This window comes from Triplophysa dalaica, chromosome 4 (assembly GCF_015846415.1).
Source record: "Triplophysa dalaica isolate WHDGS20190420 chromosome 4, ASM1584641v1, whole genome shotgun sequence".
Classification (NCBI taxonomy): Eukaryota; Metazoa; Chordata; class Actinopteri; order Cypriniformes; family Nemacheilidae; genus Triplophysa; species Triplophysa dalaica.
The window spans coordinates 14,846,706-14,868,353 of record NC_079545.1 but is presented as its reverse complement, the minus strand read 5'-3'; the positions used below and the strand labels follow the sequence as shown (position 1 = coordinate 14,868,353).

At 34.6% G+C, this 21,648-nt stretch overlaps 1 protein-coding gene across 1 annotated transcript in view; it reads left to right on the top strand.

Annotated features, from left to right (window-relative positions):
- The window catches only part of LOC130419534 (calcium-binding protein 7), a 31,624-nt gene extending 15,507 nt beyond the window's left edge, over positions 1 to 16,117 (top strand). The window contains exons 2-5 of the mRNA XM_056746354.1: positions 5,151 to 5,294; positions 6,953 to 7,065; positions 8,258 to 8,408; positions 12,104 to 16,117. Of these exons, the coding sequence (XP_056602332.1) occupies positions 5,151 to 5,294; positions 6,953 to 7,065; positions 8,258 to 8,408; positions 12,104 to 12,234 (539 nt within the window). The 3' untranslated portion in view covers positions 12,235 to 16,117. The remainder of the gene's footprint in view (positions 1 to 5,150; positions 5,295 to 6,952; positions 7,066 to 8,257; positions 8,409 to 12,103) is intronic.
- Positions 16,118 to 21,648: the final 5,531 nt, after the last annotated feature.

Below are 21,648 nucleotides of genomic sequence, written 5' to 3'. Positions count from 1 at the left end.
CCAGTTGGATAATAAAACAAGCAGATTGACCAGGAGACATTTGCAAGCAGGTCTTCAAAGGACGTTTCCTAGTAGTGTTTAAGAGGTATGCACGCACACACACACACAATATCAGTGTATTACACAGAACAGTTTTCACACCCTATGTTAAAGTCATGGAAGCTGTTATTTGGCCGTTGGTTATCTAAGAATGTGTTTTGCTGAATTTTTATTACCAGCTGTAGGACTGTGATGAAAGTGAAAGTAGTTTAGTGCGAAGCTCAGTCAAATGTTTGCAATCTCTGATAACCAAACACTACTCCAGTGGCTCTTCCTCTCCTCTAAGGAAGGCCTTTCGTCTTTTCAGTGAAGGTTATTAAAAGCACGCGGAATAGTGACATCATGTACCCGGGAAGTAGAGGGCTGAAGTCCGATTCCAGCCGTTCTATGTAGTCCTTGAAAAGCGAATTCTGTTAAAGACAATATTTCGCTTGGCACTGAACTTTGAGCTTGATCATTTTACAGGAACTGTTTATGCTGTTTTAACAGCAACATTACACACTCACTAAAGGTTGAAAAATGGGATCGGGGGGAATGGGACCAAATGTCAGCCATTCGCTGGACTGACCTGACCCCAAACAGTGTTGGTTCTTTTATGACATGAAGCAGAACGTGAGATGCTACTTTAAATGCAGAGAGGTGCTTGTTGTCATTTGACCATATTGTTAGCGTCCGTTTCTGTTTATCATCTGTAAAGAGCAGAATTTTTAGAGCAGAATTTTACTTTATATAATGTCTTTTTGTGGACATTATATTATAAATCAAGACTGTCCTTATATTCAAAACTAGGATTACTAATATAATAAAGCTCTAAAATTAAACACAATAATCAGATCAGGTCATCATATATTTTACCCACGTGACAGTCATGTGAGTAATTTATCTGTTATATTACTGTAGAACCAGAAGTTTGGGTATGCTCTCTCTCTCTCTCTCTCTCTCTCTGCAATTTAGGATATCTATATGAGCTTAATCTTTCAAAGAAGGTTAATTCTGGAAAAATAATAATTGGCGCTCTTTGAAGGAGTTTTTAATTCATCTCTCTTTGTAGTTGCTCGCTGTCCTGGACTATGATGTACCCATCGTTCTCTCTTAGTGAAAAAACTGTGACTGTCCTTGCATAAAGAAGAGATGACAGTTATATAATATAAGCCAAACATTTTTCTTTTTTATAATTATCAAAATGCATTCAGAGACAAACATCAAATGCTGACAGAGCAGGCAAAATATTTTTAAGGTCCCTAGATGTCCCCAATGTGGTTTGAGATACAAATAAACAACAATAAATTGATAGAAGTGCTTAATTGACATATCAATGTATAAAAACACCAGAAATTCTCACTAGATTACATGCAAACTCAAAAAAGGCCCCAAAATGTATAGATTTACAAATTTGTGAAAAGGAAAATATGTGTCACAGCATCTGGCAATTTTTTTAACAATGATGTTAATTGTCCCTGTTTGTTTTATCCACGATACTTAAAACATCTGGAGTTTTTTGTGACGTTGTGCAACAAAGCCATAAAAGATAAAACAAAAAGACAACATCTTCCGTGTCTTTTCCAGAACAAAAGAAACCATAATTGTATTTAAATGAACATTTCATGAGCGGTGGACTAAAAGTCATAATTATGCAAATTCATCCACAGGCGGGTCAAGGCGTGATGGTTCTTGGCTGAGTGTGAACAAAACGATAAATAAAACATTCACTGTTCAGAATTACCTAGTTGACAAAGTTGAATAATGAATATTTTATAGTCACTGACAGGGCTGTGCACAGAACCTTTGAGGGGCATGTGCTGAAACTGAAAAAAGGCACCCCTCCTTTATCATATTTTAATAACAAATGAAATCAAACAAAATAAAAGTCTCAAAAGTTTTAGATTAACTCACTGTTAATAACAGAGAGTCTAACAGGTAGAACATATAAAGAGAATGAAATTCTCAAACACTTAAAAGTCTTGCTAAATTATAAATGAAATACAGAAGAATACTCATTAAAGCAATAAAAAATATTGATTTCTTCTTTTCCTTTGTTCTTAGATTATCATTAGTGACAGGAGTCACAGCAGCAAGTTTAAGAATATGGCGCCTTTTAGAGCGGACGCTCTCCAAAGATCTGACACGTTCCCAATTTGCTTTGTGGTAACAAAAATACTAAACAAAATGTACTTTAACTCATGATCTTTTGTGTTTTTGTTCATTCAAGCACGAATGAGAACATAATACTGGTGCGCTGTCTGACACATTCTGACAGAGATCAGTGACGCAGGCCCATGTATACACTAGAAGGAAATGCTGTTGCATTGCGCCACAAAGCTAGTATTTATACTGTACGCATCAAAGCAACCGTTTAAAATCACGTCCAAATGGTTTATAGGCTTTTACATGAATTAGAGCGTTAATTGCGTTAAAGATTTTTAAAGATTTTGTGAAAATGTGATGCCATCTGGGAAAGCCCATCACATGGTGAAATTGTACATGATACAAGTTCTGATTAAATATAAAAAAGATGGTTTCAAGCTGCTTCCTAATCCAAGTTTTACAGCGTGAACATGAATTAACCATGCAACCATACGATTTATTACTAAATTAAGTGTATCATCAATCATAACTCAAAAAAAAAATTTCATAGATATATTTTACCAAGGTGACGAGGATCACTCAGTGACTTTGGGTCATACTCAAATGCAGACCTCAAATTCATAAAAATGAACATTTTAGACATAATGTTTCTTGCGTAAAGAAAACGCTTGCTTGTTCAAACAACAAGATCTTATTTATTTAATGACAACATTATCCTTGCAAGACGTTCAGCTGCTGTGGAAAGAACTGCAGTTTAGTCAAGAGTGGTGGAGCCATGATCTTTTACTGACATTTTGTGTGTATGCGTATTCTACAAGATATAGTCACAGGCTCTTTTTTAAGCTTACCATTGGCTTAATATTTGTAAAACAGGCAGACAGACGTAAAGGGAATACCAATAGTACTGATTTAATAAAAACAAGACAGCATCATAAAAGGCACTTCGGAGTGTAAGGGCAAAAAGGGCATGTGCTCTGCAGAAGGTTGAGCCCTGTACACGTGCCTGGTCCCTGATAATATGCAGCTTTGCAATGTTTGACTATTCTGAAAAGCATTTGTTTTGAAACCCTGCTGTTGAAAACACAGCTGTCACATTTATGAACGGATACAACTTCTTGATCTACCTTGAAAAGCAAGAATGGGGTGTAGTCCAAATCCATCCAATACTAATGTGGATTGGAACAGTTGTGCAGTTGCTTAGCAACAGGCTGGGGTGGTTTCCCCACAGCAGAGTCACAATGAACATCCTTGAGTCCATAGAGCTTTAGTTTTCCACATTTCCAATCATTCATATTTTATGCACGATCTTAAACTGACCAGAGATATGTTTGACTGTCCTCTTCATCATAAGTTATTAATGCAAAGTGCAAGATTTTTTGTTCTAAACCACATCATCATGTATTTGTTTTAGCATCTTCTCCATTAAATTTGATTTATTGTGAGCTAGATGCAGTTTTAAAATATGTCTGCCAAAAATCTAAGGAAAATGCATTTTTCTGTTATACGTCCACTCCTGGATTTCTCAGGTGTATTCGTAAACACATGCTGAGTCTGGTAAAAAGTTGTGTAAATGATCACCTTTGCATTGCAGAAATTACCTGTGTGTCAATCAATTATTTTGGCCTGGGTTGTCACGAAACTTTAGCTTATTTCTTCAATGTAAGAAACAGCCGCTGAAGCAGAATATTACTGTAATTGTCCTTCACAATGTTCAACTAATTACCATTATTAAGTAATTTCTTGTTACTTAATATTGTAAATTAATTAATTACAATTTTAAAATATATTAAATATAAATATTACTATACATATAATATTTAAATATAAAAATTTGTGCTGTCATATGATTAGTCGCATCTAGAATAAAAGTCCATGTAATATTTATGAATTTGGAATTGTGTATCTTTTTTTTCCCAGCTTTTTTTCCTAGCTGGACAACTTTAAAAGCGACTTTTTCATTCGTTTGCTCCTTTTGATTCCAGATTTTCAAATAGTTGTATCTTAACCAAATATTGTTCTATCCTTACAAAAGATTTTAAAATTAAATCTTATTAATTCAGCTTTCAGATGATTTATAAATCTCATTTTCAGAAAATTTATCGGTAAGTTTACATTATAAGATATATATTTTTTATTTTTCTTAAATATATGCCTGCATGTGTATATGTTAAAAAAGTAATATGCACAATACACAGACATATATTATGTTAACACAAACTTTTATTCAGACGGTCAACACGGACACATATTATCAGGAGTGTCTCTGTGCCATCTTGCCTTTCTTGTAAACCTCTCAATTTTTATGTGAAATCTGCTTACTTCCTTTGTAACAAAAACGATAAAGTTGACTTCCCCATCTGTTGAAGTCGGCATATTTGGACAGCAGAAGTTTCATTTCTTCTCATATTTCCTGGCTAATTTCCTTTACTCAGGGGAGCAATAGATCTAGAGTGCTGTTTTGTTTGCTCTCCACATCCAAATAGCCATTTATCAATCCTACATCACAGTTAGCAAAGCACATAACCAAATACTTCTGTTCACACAATGTTGAATACGTATCTGGATTTATAGTAATATCTGACATCATGACGAATATGACATTATGGCATGACAAGTGGAAAATTGAAAATGACTTGATGGTGATGTATATTCCATATATGGGCATATGGGATTTTCAACCAACCATACAGTATGCAATGCAGCATTTGAATGTGTAGAGAAACTTTTCTGTTTTTTTCATTTTGAACCAATCCAATAGAAGAGTAAGGAGCAGAAAGTGAACGTTTGTGATGGAAAAAAATGTATTGGCCTTAAAACCTCTGTCATTTCAAGTCAATCTCAAGTCACTTTGCTGTGATTATTTAAATATCCATCTGTTTTATTGTTGCGGAGAAATTATTCCATACTTCGTATTTTTATTGAAAGTATGTAAACCGTTCTAAGCATCACAACGGCAACATTTCTTCAAAGATCTTAAACTGAATGTGTGTTGTCACTAAATTAATGTTTGTGATTTTGTTCCTTAGAAATCCGTGAGGCGTTTAAAGTGTTTGACAGAGATGGAAATGGATTCATTTCAAAGCAGGAACTTGGCATGGCCATGCGTTCCCTAGGGTACATGCCCAATGAGGTCGAGCTAGAGGTCATCATTCAAAGACTCGACATGGATGGTGAGAAAACATATGTTTTTTTTTGGAAACTGGACTTTAGTTTACCCAAAAGTTTATTTTATTTTTATTCTCAGTTACTATAAGACTAATTTGTGATGTTTTTTCATTAGTACAGTTGTGAAGAAACTGAAGGTCTGCAGTTGTCATTACTTCAAGTCAAAATAGTATACACAGAAAACACAAAATTAGTTAAAACATTTTATAATAAACAAAATCTAGTAAAGTTTGTAAATATAACATTTTATTATATTATTTAAAATATAATTGATTTCAATATTAATATATTTATTAAGGAGTATAAGTATTATTATTTTTTTAGGTTAACTGTCCTTTTAATTTGTGTAAGCAGCTACCCGGTCCAACATCAGGGGCCTATCTAGGATATAAAACCATCAGGGACTGAGCCGAAAACATTAGGGGCTAATGTAGGGAATTTGGATTAGGTTGTAAGGGGTAGTCCTTTCTAGGAAAACGCTTTGCATGAACTTTTTTATGCAATATAGTTTATTAGCAAACACAAAATAATCACATCAATTTAAATGTATTCTTCTCAAGGAAAATATGATTTGCACGAACACATTTATTCAATATTAATTATCAAACACAAATAATCATATGTAACTTTATACATCTGACCCATCGTTTATCTATGTTTAGCTATTTATGTCACGCAGACCACTCACTGACCTCAAATGCGCAAAAGGCAACATATGTGTATTATCCTCATAAGAATAATGCATCACAAATTGATATAATTTTTTTGCTATCTTTGCATTGAATAAGATTAAGATAATGCAGCAATAGCAGAATCATGAAAAACTGTGTGGGCTTGTTGGGATAACCCGGATTTTCGGATGATGATTTACGCCTAGGTGTACATTTTCGACTCCGTGTATGTTCTCGCAAACTAAAGTTACTTCTTTCTTGTAAAGTTTACTTCCAGTCTTCTTTCAAAATGGAAGAAATTTGTTTGTTTTTTAGCACACGCCATCGCCGTTCTGTAGTCTTCTCTGCCCTCACTGTTATATTTTATTTTGTTGAGCAGCTCAACTGCATGGATATGTTCTAGGATAGGTTGAAATCAGTTACGTGGGGTGAGTATGTGCCTGCGTGCGTGCCTGTGTGTGTGCCAGACTCGACGCGTGAGGAGGGAAGCTGCAGTAAGCATCGTGTACAACAGTATCAGCAGCCAATTTTAAACAACCAGTTACTGAATTCCCTTTTATTATATTTCCAGGCCAAACATTCAAGGCTAGATTAAAAACAATCGGAATAAATAGTGCTAGCGACGCCCGTGATCAACACTGTTTAAAAGTTTAATAAAATTGTCATTTACATAAATATTTTGAAAAGATTAGAACAATGTAAACAACGTAGTGTTCTTCAACCATTGTGCATAATTTGAAAAATTTGTTAGTGAAATTGTATTAAATATAAATAAATATTGAATTAATTAATTAAACAACAAAACTTTGTATCTGGCATTTCAAAGACAAAATATAAATCCCATGATGGTTTAGGAAATACCCCATATGATCAAATTTTGACCTTATTTATATTGAAAATAATAGTGAAATTATATTTACCAGGGCCATTTTGATAACCAAGATTTCATACAGAGCTAGTGCATCTCTAATATTTCATAGTGTCTTTTTTAGGAGACGGCCAAGTGGATTTCGAGGAATTCGTCACCCTCCTGGGACCCAAACTCACCGCTGCCGGAATGCCTGACAAATTCAACGGAACCGATTTTGACTCTGTGTTCTGGAAGGTGATTATTAGCCACTTCGGTCTTATTTCAAGTGACAGGAGACGCCATGTCTGCCGTTTCTGTCTGTCGCGCACAAAGACTAAATCTGGATTAGAAACAGATATTCATAAAACATTCCTCAAAAAGCCTTGAGGGCTTCACTTCACTAAAATGTAGAATTCCTTAGGAGAAATACAATTTAATTAAAATTAAAAATGAAATTAAACAGTTCTTAAAATACATGAAGAATATGTTGAAGTGGTAAAATAGTCTTGATTTGGGTACATTTGATGAGAAATATTTGTGTTCATATATTGAGATCTTTAATAAAATTGACTTTTGACTTGACAAAACTGAGCTCAGTTTGAGACATTTTTGAGATCTCTGCTAAAACTCCTCTTTTTCTCAGGAAAAATATCTGAGATGCAGAAGACTTGAGCAAAACTTTAATTTTACTCTCCATATAATCTCAATTAGCACTCCATCCAGGGTGTATCCTGCCTTGATGCCCTATGACTCCTGAGATAGGCGCAGGCTCCCCGTGACCCGAGGTAGTTCGGATAAGCGGTAGAAAATGGAATGGAATAATCTCAATTATGTCTAGGAGAAGTAATTGAAATATTAAAGAGATCTCACTTGTGATTTTTCTTTAAAGCCCTTTTCGCAGTTCTATTCATCAATTTTAGGTCTGTATTCACATGGTAGTATCATTAATTTTTCTAATCACACTAAAGGAACATATTCAATTAAAAGCAATAATGTGAATAGGATCCAGCGCAGATGTTTTATTATGTCAGATGATCACTTCTAAGCAAGTTTCATTAATAGATTTCATGAGTCTCTTCCGCAGCAGGTCTCTGAGCGGGTAACACTGAATATCATTTGTTAGAGCCATATGGTGACTCTCCCGAAGGGTGTGCTTCTGAAATAACAGCTCACTGCTGGTGCTGCTTTGAGCAGTGCACTTGACCCCAAACTGCTGCTGGGATCTCTCTTTTAAACATCTCACAGTGCAATTACCATACAAATGTTTGTGCAACGTGACCTCTAAGTTAACCCTGTTTACTCTCTAAACACACTATCGTGATCTTATGCAGGATTAATTAGTTTGTGTTATTTCAAAGCAAATTGTATGCAAAGGTGTTTTTAAGGCAGATTGAAGAAAGCATTTGTGAAAGAAAGATGAAATGCAGTTCTGCTCTGTTGTTTTTAGTGTGACATGCAGAAACTGACCGTTGAAGAACTAAAGAGACTTTTGTACGACACATTCTGTGACCACTTGTCTATGAAAGACATAGAGAATATAATCATGACGGAGGAGAACCATATTGAAAATCCTGAGGACTGCCAAGTTGACATTGACAGTAAGTTTTTTCCGTTTTTTGTTTGTTTTTTGATTTGCCGATCTGACTTGCACGGTTAAACGTTTACATTGACTTACACTAAATGTTATGTTTCATTATCATGATCATTATTGTTAGGAGTATATAAGGTCCTATGATTTCCGCAGTGCGGAAAACACAGACAGATTCACAGTTTAAATTTGTTTGTGAGTTTAGAGCGAGCGTCTCACTATAGACATTTTCATCAGACCACACACACCTGGCCCAAAGTTACTTTCCGTTCAGTATTGGTTGATCGGTCTGGTTAGTGGCAAATATAACTATTTAGATTTGATTCAGTTTTTTACTAATGATAATTCATAGTAACAAATAATATGTTGCGCATGAATATTATCATTGTAATTAGATTTTGCATTCAGATCCATTACCATTTATACACACATGATTTTTTTGTGAAATGCCTTTTTATCAACAATTGACATATGGCTAAACCCCGCCCCCCTTAGATACTGTCGCTAGCTCAGAGTTCCCTAATGCCTTACAATAAGAGCTGTCTGTGTGAAAGCCTTGTCCCAAGAGTTTTTTCACACATTTCGCACACACTCTCATTGGGATGTGCATTCTAGCGAAACTTCAATCATGGAGGGATATATAAAAGATTTCAAAATAAACATGATAACAAGATGGGAAGCGAGGGTTTACAGATTACAATGCAAGTGGGAAAAGCCAGTCGTTATGATCGCAAATGACTAAACTGTTCATGTACCGCAGGGTAAGATTAAATTAATTTACATTGAACCAGTTTAAAATGGAGAGACACTGACATTCGTTTATGAGCTTTCGACCTGCAATGAACGCTATTTAGGTTTGTATGTTAGCCTGGACTCGCTAACTTTACCATTTTTAGAAAGTTTTAACTTGCTAAAGCACATGATCACGTTAATGTTCTTAAAGTTAATGAGAGTATGACAACCGTCTTCTTTGGAGATTGGGGTTTAACCAGGTTGCTGCACCTACATTTTGCTCAGTCTTTAGCAAAGGATTAGCAAATGGAATAAAATAAATGACATTCTACATCCTCTCAGGAAACCTAGAATCAGAGTTTTAACATTTTCGTAGCTTAAACCAGGCATAGAGCTAAGGGCCTAGGTCTACTCAGATTGACAGCTGGCCCACCCGGTCAGAGTCAAGAAAATAGTTTTTCATATTATTTTATATATTATTTTTACCCTAAATTCTACATTTTGTATATATCAAAATAAATATCTTTTGAACTTTAAGAATGCTCTCAAACGATGTCAGTTACATCACGGCCCTTACGCTGCGCACTAATATTGGTGTCTGTAGATTCTCTTTCTATGATTATGTAAACATGGCTATTCATGCGACAGTTTAAAAAAACATGACCTAGGTCCTGAACTGTCCCCTGGTTTCATACGTCCTGTGACTTTCCAACCTTTATGACCTCTGACTCTGCACTTTCTTAGCATTACTCAGTTGATTTCTTCGCTTCTGATCCTCTAAGTTATATTCCTTTGTTAGTATAAAAATATTTTTAAATACAAAAAGAAAAGAAAATTCATTACTTTTATTGGGGATAGCTATTATTTTAATTACGCTTTGAGGTTTAATTACACTGTAGGCCTTGTGTTAGTAAAAAAAAACAGACTTTACTAATGTATGGGATTTATGTGTAATTCCGTTCTTTTTTGTTTTGCAGACTCTTAACCCCATTTTTTTGATACTCTTAAATTCATTATTGAAGCTGCCTACATGTATATGGTTATTTTTTAATCCAATTGATCATCTTTTTTTAGATTTTTAAATGGGTTGGTGGGTGCAGTTTTGTCTTATTCTTATCTGTCAAAACTAGAATCATGTATTGTTAGATTGAATAAACTCAATTGAACTTGCCATACCAACATTTAGTGAAGTGAATTTGACGTCACAATGGTACAGAATACATCAGATCCATACATTTTTCTTAAAAATTACACCAGTTAAAAGGGTGATTCGAATTATTCCAGCCCATTCACAATTTTACAGGCCCACCTATCATCTACTTGCTGCATCTGCCTCTGGCTTAAACCCCGTAAAAACAATAAGAGCTTTGAATTATACAATGCTTGTCTATGGCGCTGAAACCAACGTTGTCCGAGTATTCAAAATTATTATTAGTATGGCCCAAATCATAGTATGCTGAAATGAGTTTTCTCAAAGTACCCGAATGGTCAACTGTTTCCTTTGATAAAGTGTGAATCCATGGACACTTAACAGCTGATATTACACACAACTCACTGCAAGAGGGCGGAGTTTAGTGTCGCGACACTTCATTAATTAAATTAAAGGGGTCAAATGATATGGCTAAAACAAATATTATTCTTTGTTTTAGATGAAATGTAGTGAATATACACGATTTAAGATTAAAAAATGCTGTATTTTCCACATACCCTGAACGTTTGTATCCCCCTTTGCCCCGCCTCTCCGAAACGCTCAGATTTTTTACAAAGCTCATCGCTCTAAAAAGTAAGAAGTGTAATGATTGGCCAGTTAACCAGTGCGTAATGATTGGTCGCATACTGCAAGCTAGTGATGGAAATGTAACGAATCAGGTTCCATAGCAATTGTACTGACAGGTACGCCCACCTTACTTGCGTTTACATTTGGGCGGTCTTAGTCAAACATACCACAAACTGACGGAGATTTGTGGGGGTGTGGTTACATGAGGCATTTAGATGGAATGCATAATTTGTTTCGGAAACTTACATCTTTCAATTTTACATGTCTTATACATGCATGGGCAACTTATAACACACCAAGTGCACAGTGAAAAACACATATTCACACCATATGACTCCTTTAAATAAAATATGCTTTGCTTAATTTATAAATGTAAGTATACAGTAAACATTATGTACAAAATAAAAAAGGATGCAAGTGTGTGACAGTTGATTGATTAACTTTATTGTTAAAGATTACAGTGTCGTCTAGGCAACAACGGCCACTTCCCTTTCGGGTTAATATGTGCCCCCAGTTTTTCTACGCACTAAAATGTATATACTGTACTTTTCCATTACACTTAAAGGACAAATTATAAGTAGGCAAATTGGGATGCAGCCTAAGAATATTTCCCATGACTTTGTGATTAGATGCCCGCCTCAGATCAGCTGTAGCTACACACTTGAATGTGATTCTGCTTTAAATCTTGACTAATTTTGCATATGCCATTATGATTTTGCCGCCTATTGTTTGGAATGTTTTTTTTTATCAGCAATGTTCCTTTGATGTATAAAGATCTTGCCTACTTGTAGGTGTGCAGCTCACAATGCTTTTGTGATAGTGCTTTAGTTAATTTCAATGACTAGCAATGACTAACTTGTTTTAGCAAATTAAGTGTTTGAAATCGCTGCTGTCTTTCTAAAACCATTATCTCCATATTTTGTGACTTTTATTTTTTGCTATTAATCATTAGCATTAGTAACCCTATATGTTTGTCACTGGGTTTTGCAAATATCTAACCAGTAAAATGTATTAAAAAGCGCTTGTCAACTTTGACACTATATTTAAAAAGTTTAATGTTTTTTTTCCATTTCCTGAACAAAATGTGGACATCCGAGGTTACAGAATGACGAGAACGAAATACAAATTACTCTTAAACTTTATCTTACCTTCATATGTCTCCTGATCTACCCATTTTCATCTCTCTATTTCCTCAGCCGAGAGTCCGACTCAGCAGGTGAAGCAAACGTGCGTACGGAAAAGTCTCATCTGCGCCTTTGCGATTGCTTTCATCATCAGTGTCATGCTCATCGCAGCCAATCAGGTGCTTCGAAGCGGCATGAAGTGACCGAATGGACCAATCACAAAATAGAATGATATATCATCCACCAATGATAGAAATGGCAAAAAAGGTAAAAAAAAAGACATACACACACACAAACTGCTGCAGCGGAGCCGTTCATTTTACGTCACATTCAATTTTTGAGTCTCTGTTGATTTCAAGATAAAAAAAAAGCTTCTACGGACAGTTGTTACGCACATGCATTGCTAACTTACTGAACATGCACACAAAAAAAATAAAAAAGGAAGAGAGATTTCAACATGTAGCATTACCTGACCTGGAAACCTCCAAAATATATCCCCTTCATGTTTTGGGTGAATAAAGTCACATGGACTTCTCCAACCCAGGATCCTACTCTTCAATGCATGACGATGCATGTACAATCGTCTGAATGATTCGTCAAGTAGAGCTCAAGTATATATCAGATCCCAGCGCAAAGTTTTACCTTCAAAGTCACGTCTCACATATGTGAAGAGTTGGATGACAAAACGTCTTCCAAACATCCAGTATACTGACCCCTTTGCATGAGATTAAGGGCTGTTTAGCGCATGCTCATGTCATGTCGTCTTGTGTTATCGTGGGTTCTTACCTTGTTGCACATGCCTGAGAAGATTCTTGTTGTACTTCATGTGATCCAAATGGCATGAAGCCCCCCAAAAATGATGTTTGTCCACTAGTGAAATACTGTTTTTATGTGAATTAAAATAGTTTTTTCACCTGAAATACACAATGCATTTTCAGGTTGACACATGAATGATCGACACTTGCCAGTGCAAACGTAACTGTTGTGCTTTCGCAAAGATTTGCACTGTAGCTATCATATAGATATGACATAGAAGCTTTTGGATTTCATTTTCATGAATGATACCAAATGATCATGTTAGAAAAGGAAGATTTGATTTTTTTGACATATCAGGACATAATTTAAAACTCAAGTATATAATTCTGCACCACTGCTGTCACCAACTGGAAACTGAATCAGCCCAAACCTACAGTCCCAGTCCAAACTCATTGGGTGCAAGTGTGTTGCATTGCACTGTTGTACTTGTCTTGAATATCAGCCTATAAATACATTGCATCTTTCTCTTCATTTTAAGCTCGGATAGCAGAAATTGTGATTTAAGAACAAAATTCCACACTTCAGCTTTAATGGTTACTTTCAAAACCAAATCGATATTTGTTTATGCTTATCGCCAAACCTAACTGGATGATAATGTGGTTTTCATTTGTTTGCAGTGTAAGGAGTATGCATACTCATGTAGCCTGTAAGCAAACACTGTGGCTACATCAATTCTGTTTTAAAATTGTGTCTTTCTTTCATAACAAATGTTGGATTTGTGAAAATATGATTTTGTGATTTTACTGGGAAAAATACAGAGGCGTAGCAACCTTTGGAACTGAGGGGGACACTTATGGAGTTATCTGAATCCGCCCCTTTCTCAAACACTGTTATGAAATAAATGTAGCCTGACTTTTAAGTGTTTAAATTAAAAATTGACAAGATTCATAACACACAGAAACCTACATGGTGAACTAAATGGTGCTGCAAATGGTAAATTTACCTGCCCTTGAGCAAGAACTGCTGAATGTTACATATTCATGAGATGATCGAAAAAACATCAAGAAAAAATTAAGAGACCACTCCAGTTTTGCCTTTCAAATGCGTTTCTGCATCTACTGTGGCAAGTCCAGTGTCTGTTAAATTTGAACAAAAACACATAGAAGAATGAGAGCATTCATTCATGTACAAAAAAATTATATATCACATTTTGTATATATTTATAATCCTAAAATACGTGTAAAAACATTAGAATTGTGTCATTTAAATATGCGGTTTTCAAGATCTGCAAACAGTGCATCTTTATGTTCATTTTTCCAGTTCATCCTGATTTAATTTTATGCAAAATAATCCAAATTAAAAACTTTTGTCATTTGGAATTTGTAAGAAAAGAAGTCTCTAGTTCCCACAGTCAAACAAAAATGATTAGGGATGTTTTAACCGAAAATAAAAATGTCTGTCATCATTCACTTACCCTTTAGTTGTTCCAAACCTGTATAAATAAATAATAATAATAATATTTTTTTACAGAATTTTATCAGAATTTTCATTTTTGGTTGAACCATCCCTTTAAACACTTTAGTTAGTTAATTCAGAAAAAAACTGAAACAGTTTTGGAGTGGTCACTTAATATTTTTTCTGCGGTTGTATGTGTCCCCCCAATTTTCAGATCGGTCCTACGCACCAGAAAATTAATGAGTAAACCATTTAACTTGATGATTGCATAAATAACTGTGAATAATTTTTTACAAAATGAGAAATGAATGTGAGGGTTTGAATATTTAACAGGTGTGCCATTCTGTAAAAATGCCATTTTAAAGGGTAATATTAATTTTAAGACTCTGCCCACAGCCTGAATTGATTTACAGTAGATGTTAGGTATGGCATCATGAGAACTTATTTTTGAATGTGTGGGTGAAATATATGAAATATGCAATGGACAAAAGAACATCCACTACAATCGATTAATCACCCCAAGAAGAGTCACAGGACAACGGTGTGCAGGTTTCCCCATTACATAGGGGTAAGTTACTATTACTATTAATGGGAACGTTAATCATATGTCCTAGGGCCACAGGAAGGTCACTGAGTTAAACAACAAACATCGAAGAAGTAGCACAACACCCAGAGAGATTTATAAGTCTTATTCATCATCCTGTATAAAGTTTAAAGAAACACAACAGAAAATGAGGATTGCTCAAGTTTTGGGTTTATCAATAAGTTTTTTCTTTGCATAAAAGTTTAGCAAAGTGTATGCACAAAACTTGTTTCTTTTTTGAGAAGCTGGCAAATGAACCAAGACAATGAATGCAAACAGATGCCTTCCCGATGTAGCTTTGCATGATGTCTCCAGAGCATGTATATTTTGTTTAAAACCAACTTCTTTATGAGACATTTTACATCAAAAGTGCAAATTATGTGTAGTCATCAATGCCTGTTAGATGGGGACAGTGGTTTATGAATCTAAAGTCCCATTTTTAATGGAACATTAAAGCAAGGGTTCATATACATTGTAAATGTTTTAAAACACACAAACACACATATATAAATATATATATATTAGTATGTAACATTACAACATGAAAAAAACTTTTTTATGAGGTGTGTTGTTTGCATCCTCTTCCTTACGAAGGGTAATGTTGTGTAAACATTAAAGCAATACATGAAAGAACTAGAAAATCTGTGTTGATAATATATAACTGTGAATTTTAAAGAGAGCGCTGGTTTGTTCAAGATTGTGAAGTGCAAAGAGTTATTTATTCCTATTTATTAATTTAATATGTGTATAGAGCACTTTAAAATAGATTTTTCCTAATTTCACATTCAAGTCATTTTTATCAGAGCCGGACTTTTTTGTATGACATGAATTATTAAGATGTTTATGTTTGTACGACTGAATCGATACATGTAGAGCATTATTATTTTTGTTAAAGAGATGGCAATATATAACATATAACATAGCGGTAGAAAATGGAATGGAAAGATGTGAGCAGCGTTTTTGAGCATTTCTAAAAAAACATGCACAAAACATTCTCTCTTACGTAACTGAGTATTTGGCCTGTTTACGATCGACGTGTGTGTATTTTGAATGTTGCTCTGTGACATTTTTTACTTTATCTTACTGTTTTTTTAAAGATCATGAAATATTGTTTACAGTACTGACATTTCTAAGATATTGCAATCAGGTCTGAATATAAACTGCTGTTCGAGATAAAGTATTTTTGATTGTGAATAATCAATGTGCCATATACGTATGTTTATCAATGCGACGTCACACTTTCATTTTACATCTTGAACTGTGATTTACTGAGTGCACAAAATGTATGTATCCTTCTGTGACATCATACTGTGTTTCAGATTAATAAAGATAATACCAAACCACACATTTGCAAACAAACAGTGTGACATAATGTTTACTGCAAATTTTGAGAGAGGGGGGATTCTAGATATAAAATGTTATTACTTTCTTAATTCTAGCTTCCTAGCATACTCCAAACCAAGAGTCAGACCCCACAGTATTTCCATTCCCTTTGTGCATTCGATGTATGTATCTCACTTGCTCACTCTTTTCTCTGTGACTCGACCCTTCTGAAAGATTGATCAATTGAAAAAGTCGATGTCAATAAAAATAGGTTTTGATGTTCTAGAAGTGAAGGTCTGGTCTGGAATGAAGCAGGACTCCATTAAGACGGTGATTTGTCAGAACAGTCATCAGGTTATGTGTGATATGTTGAAAGTGTCTGTCTGAGGTATTGCAATCGAATTGTATTCATTTGCCATTCACTCAAGTAAAACGGTGCAGTCAGTGCTGAAATATATAAATCAAAATCGACTAAAGCAGCAATGTAGGTAGACAATGAAAATCCTTTCAAATCAATACTATTATGTAGCAGCTTTTTATTTCCTATGTCTTTGGAATTAACAAAGATATACTGTATAAATAGCTATGTAGATGATCATAATTTATCATTGTAATGTTTCAGTCATTTCCCCTTAATAATAGTGAATACATTCTTCTTGCTATTAAAGAGAAATAACTTTTAATATAAAGATCAAAGCCTGTTAAAAATAATTATTTTACAAGAAAAATATCAGACCGCACTTTTTTCATTTTGTCTCTTTCTCTCTCTCTCTCTATTTATTGGGCATTCCGATTAATATAAGTCAAACTGCAGTTGGTTTGTTTTGATTTAAGCCATAATTACTCCAAAAATACAGCTAACTAACACATGAAAACACAAGAAAAACATGATAACTTATTTTGGAACCAAACTCTTCATATATTTAAATATATATATATATATATATATATACAGTACATATGTATATACAGTATATGTTATTCCTCTCCATAGAGTACATAATTTGATTCCCAAATTTTAAACGGTTTAAACATAAACATAATAATACACAAAATAACTAATGCTTTTGAAAAGAACGGAGGATTACAATAGAATTCGTAGCATTAGGCATCTTATTTGCTGCCTGTCTGATCATGGAGAACAAACCGACAATTAAATATCAGGACAAACAAATTGAGGCCGCAATAACTTTAATCTGAAAGATTAGACAAAGGTTTACATGGAACAAATTAGTTTCTTATAACTAGCTGTGATCCGTCCACAATTAAGATGCTTCTGTCAGTTTGTAAAGCTTTAGAGAAGCTCCTGAATCAATCCTGCTGTAAAGTCCATTGTGATAAACAACAAATGAACAGAAGCATCAATATCAAAGGCAGTTAAAGGAGGAAGCAGTCTTTTCGTTCTTGTTTCCTCACTGTCATTCTCAAGGGTGGCAACTTTCTAAATGGCTTAATGCAAAAATCTGACTTTCAAATTCAGATTTTTACCCTTAGTGTGATGGATGCTTGCGCAAGCTACTGGTTGGTGTGCGTTGGCTTAACAATGTTTTTAGTGTTTTTAGCATGATGAACAATGGCAATGTTCAATATAATTTTTTTGTTGCTTTAATTGATGGACGTAATTTACTATGCATCACACAAATGCTCATGACATCCAGTAATCTATCAAACATGAAAAAACACTGCTGAAGAATACTATTAAACAATAACAGAGATCTTCATCAGAGACTTCCACAGATCTCCAGTGGAATAGCTATGGATCTGTGTGTTCTGACCCCAAATACTGGGACGCACCTTCAGTACGGCCAGAATTATAATATTGCTCTCATTTCTTCCTCTGATGAGGTAGTTTGGGATTACAACTATAAAGGTTTGAAAAAATCAATACCTCCATCCACGGAAGCCATTGGTAGACATTTCTGATGATAAAATCTTAATGATGCTAGTAATATTTCTCTGTTAGGCGAAAGTAGCTTGGAAATGTCTTGTACAATATTCTCTGTGAACCAGAACGGCCCTGTTGCAAGATGGGTAAAAATGACTGCATGCGTTTTCCTCGCAGGTGCTAGCTAGAACATCATTCATTCCACTGATACTGAGAGCAAACCATCAGAAGCTCAGCCATGAGCTATTGAAACTGTAAACTACTGTAAATAAATAAACCTGATGGGATATCACGGGCATCTGGTTTTATTACTGCAGGCTAGTAAGAATCCATTCATGTCTGGTGTTTTTTTCAGCCACAGTTAGATTTCAGATTAGAGACTGGGGCAGACTGGTGTAGAAATGATATTAATCCTCCATGGGGTTCCTTTCTTGTCTCATTTCTCTCCTGCAGGCTATAGAAAACACATATTTTCTGCACTGTAACATAAATCATTGTTATCTTGAATGGTTTGGGGGCTAAATAGTAATCAAAAGGCCCCATTATTCTCATAATCAATCTTGTCGTACACAATGCGTAACTGTTCCAGTTTACACTAAACAACATATCATATTTTTTGCTTTTTGAATTCATTATAAAAATTTATTTAATTGATAATGTTTTTTTAATTCTGCATTATGATCATGATAAGTTTTTGGGAAATGTTTTTTTCCCCAAAACCCTCTTAAACTGGAAATAACTGAACCATTAGTGAATATATAATTTAATTATTTTTCAATGTAATTGATATGGACCTTTTTTACAAGCCTGTGATTGCGCATTCAGCGATTTTTTTATTTTTATGTTTACAACTCTATACTTTGTATCACATTACCTTTGCATCAAATTACAAAAAACTACAGGTAATGTAATGAGAGGGTGTTTCTCATGCAGCGTCTACCGTAAATATGACATCATTCTCTCTTTTGACTGCCGTATTAGCAGACTCCCTCTGTTTTTGTCATTTTGTTGAGTCTTTCTTTTGCTATTTGAGCAAATGAGAATTCAAAAAATAAATTTGTGGTAGTCTACCATTCACCGCAATAGATGTTTATCCAACTATGATGATTTACGCTGCTGAGAAACCCAGAAACGAGAAAAAAGCCCATTGCAGACTTGGCAAATCTAAGCTCAGTTTGTAAACATTGTTGAGATGTCTTATAAAACTCTAATGGAGACATTTATGAGATTTTTGATTCAATTTTCTCAGGAGAAATATTTCAGACACAGATGAGATTTATACAAAAATTTCCATTTGTTCTCCCTTTAATCTCAGAGAATTAATTGAGATATAAAAATAATCTCATCTGATGGTGTTGTGTTCTTGCTGCTTCAAAATTTGCTTTACATTTTGCTTAATTTCAGGCTATGGCAATTCAGATATCATTAGGACGCTAAGGTATGTGCCGATGAAAAAATCATCTTTTTCTTGAAACAACAGAGGATGTTCTCTGAAATATTTCAAATGCCTCTGTAATAAAGGACAGATATACACTAGAGACCCTCCAGGATGAGAAAAACAGCAGGTGAATGCTACTCAAACAGTATTAGTGAACATTTGATTACATTGTGTCTGCTGAGTTGCGGTCTTGAAAAATATACTTTTTTTGTTTTCAGTGCCAGCTGCTCTTCCAACAAAGCACCTGAGCTGCCAGATTATTTCTGCGGCATACAGGAGACAAATGCATCATGAGGAATCAAATCATGCAGCTCAGGGCGAATCTGGAAGACAAAGCTGTTTATCTTATCCCATTCGGTTGTAGATTTTGTTTTTGTGGTATATGGAATTTATCAATTTAAAATTTATAAGCCAAAATAGTTTTAATCCCTATGTGCATTCAATGAAAAGACAAGAAAATGTATTTGCATTAGGACTGTTAACAACAATTTACAACATTGCCAAGACGTGTATTGTACTTTTAATACTAAATAGTACCAATTGACATTCTGGTGTTGTGCCACACCGTCCCTCAGGCTATGCCGTGCTGATCTTCCTGCATGTTTCCTTTTCCCAGAATGATATTTCCTTTTTGTCATCTGTCAGTGAAGGTCTGGAAATTGTATTTGAATGTGTGACTTTTGTTTCTGATATACTTTCAATGTTTTAGGAGAGGCATTTTTGGTTAGGTATGCGTTGAAGGGATGAAAAATGAAAATTCTTTCATCATTTATTCACCCCCATGCCATTCTAAATCTGTATGACTTTTTTCTGCTAAACACAAAAGAGATATTCTAAAGAACGTTGATACCCAAAAAAATATTGCCCCCCAGGGACTTTCATTATATGGACACAAAACCACTGAGATATTTTTTAAAATACGTAACTTCTTTTATGTTTCACTTATTTAAGAAATCCAGAAAGAACCCGTAGGATTCGAAAAGACATTTGATAAAACTTTTGAGTGAAAGAAACCTCGACTAGCATTAAAAGTGGACCTGAAGAGAAGACAATAAAAAAAAATTATTTTCATGCCCCATTCAGGCTTATACTTTTTTCAAATCCTGAGATTTTTTTGCCAGAAATGCTCTGAATTGATCTTCAGGGATTTGGAAAAGTTGAGACATAAAACAGACGTCAAGGCTGTAAATGTTTTCTAATTCACGTGGTTTGTTCATTTAAAGCTCCTGAGCCGAGGTTCGCCAGACAAGTAACAAAACAATACAAAAATTAAATCAAAGAATTCAAAAGGAAATAAATAAAAAGGTGGCAGAGTTAGCGTGAAGAATAGCAATGAGGTTGGTGCCTGTTTCTGCAGTTTGTGTGACAGGACAGGAACAAATCTAACAAGAAAAGCTATCGTTTATATTAATAATTTATTTTGTCAATCAATAAGAGATGCGGCTGTTTACAAAAAGCTAAAGCAGTACAAAAAAACAACAATAATTATGTATGACATAGCAGTGTATACAGTCTGTGACTTGAAACAATCACAAAAAAGCAATCAGGGGTTTTTTATGCATTGGAAATTAGTTGGATGCTTATATGTACTTTGTTATACGCCTCGGGCCAGTGTCAATCGCATCTGCTGTAAGGTGAAGTAGCGGCCGCAGGTAATACTGACACATTTTTCCATTCTTAATATCCAAGAGTAACATCAGAAATGTTCCCTCTAGTCGAACATGAAGTTGCAAGCAAACTCAATGTCAGGAACAGATAAGTGGAAATACTTCAAAATCCATTTGGTAGGACCCGTGTGCAGAAGCTGGGGAGAAATAGAAATAGGCAAATCCATATTTTCAAGAGGAACACATTGCTAAGGAAGAAAGACAGAGAAATGGGAAATGGTAACATGTAATGGATGGATACAGGAAGGGGAATAAACAGTAAATCGAGGAAGACAAGAACTCTAAAGAAATATATAAAAGATATACACCAATGTATATCTTGACCAAAATGACCAAATTCAGCACTTCAGAAACCAAACAAAGCTGGGCATTAAAAATGTAACATTTGAAATAATAAAAACAACATATAAAGATATTAAGTTTGTGTAATACTGCAAAATAACAAATAACAAATGACAAATAAAATTGAAGAAAATGTATTGGTTCCCAAATCCCTTTGTTCACATTTTT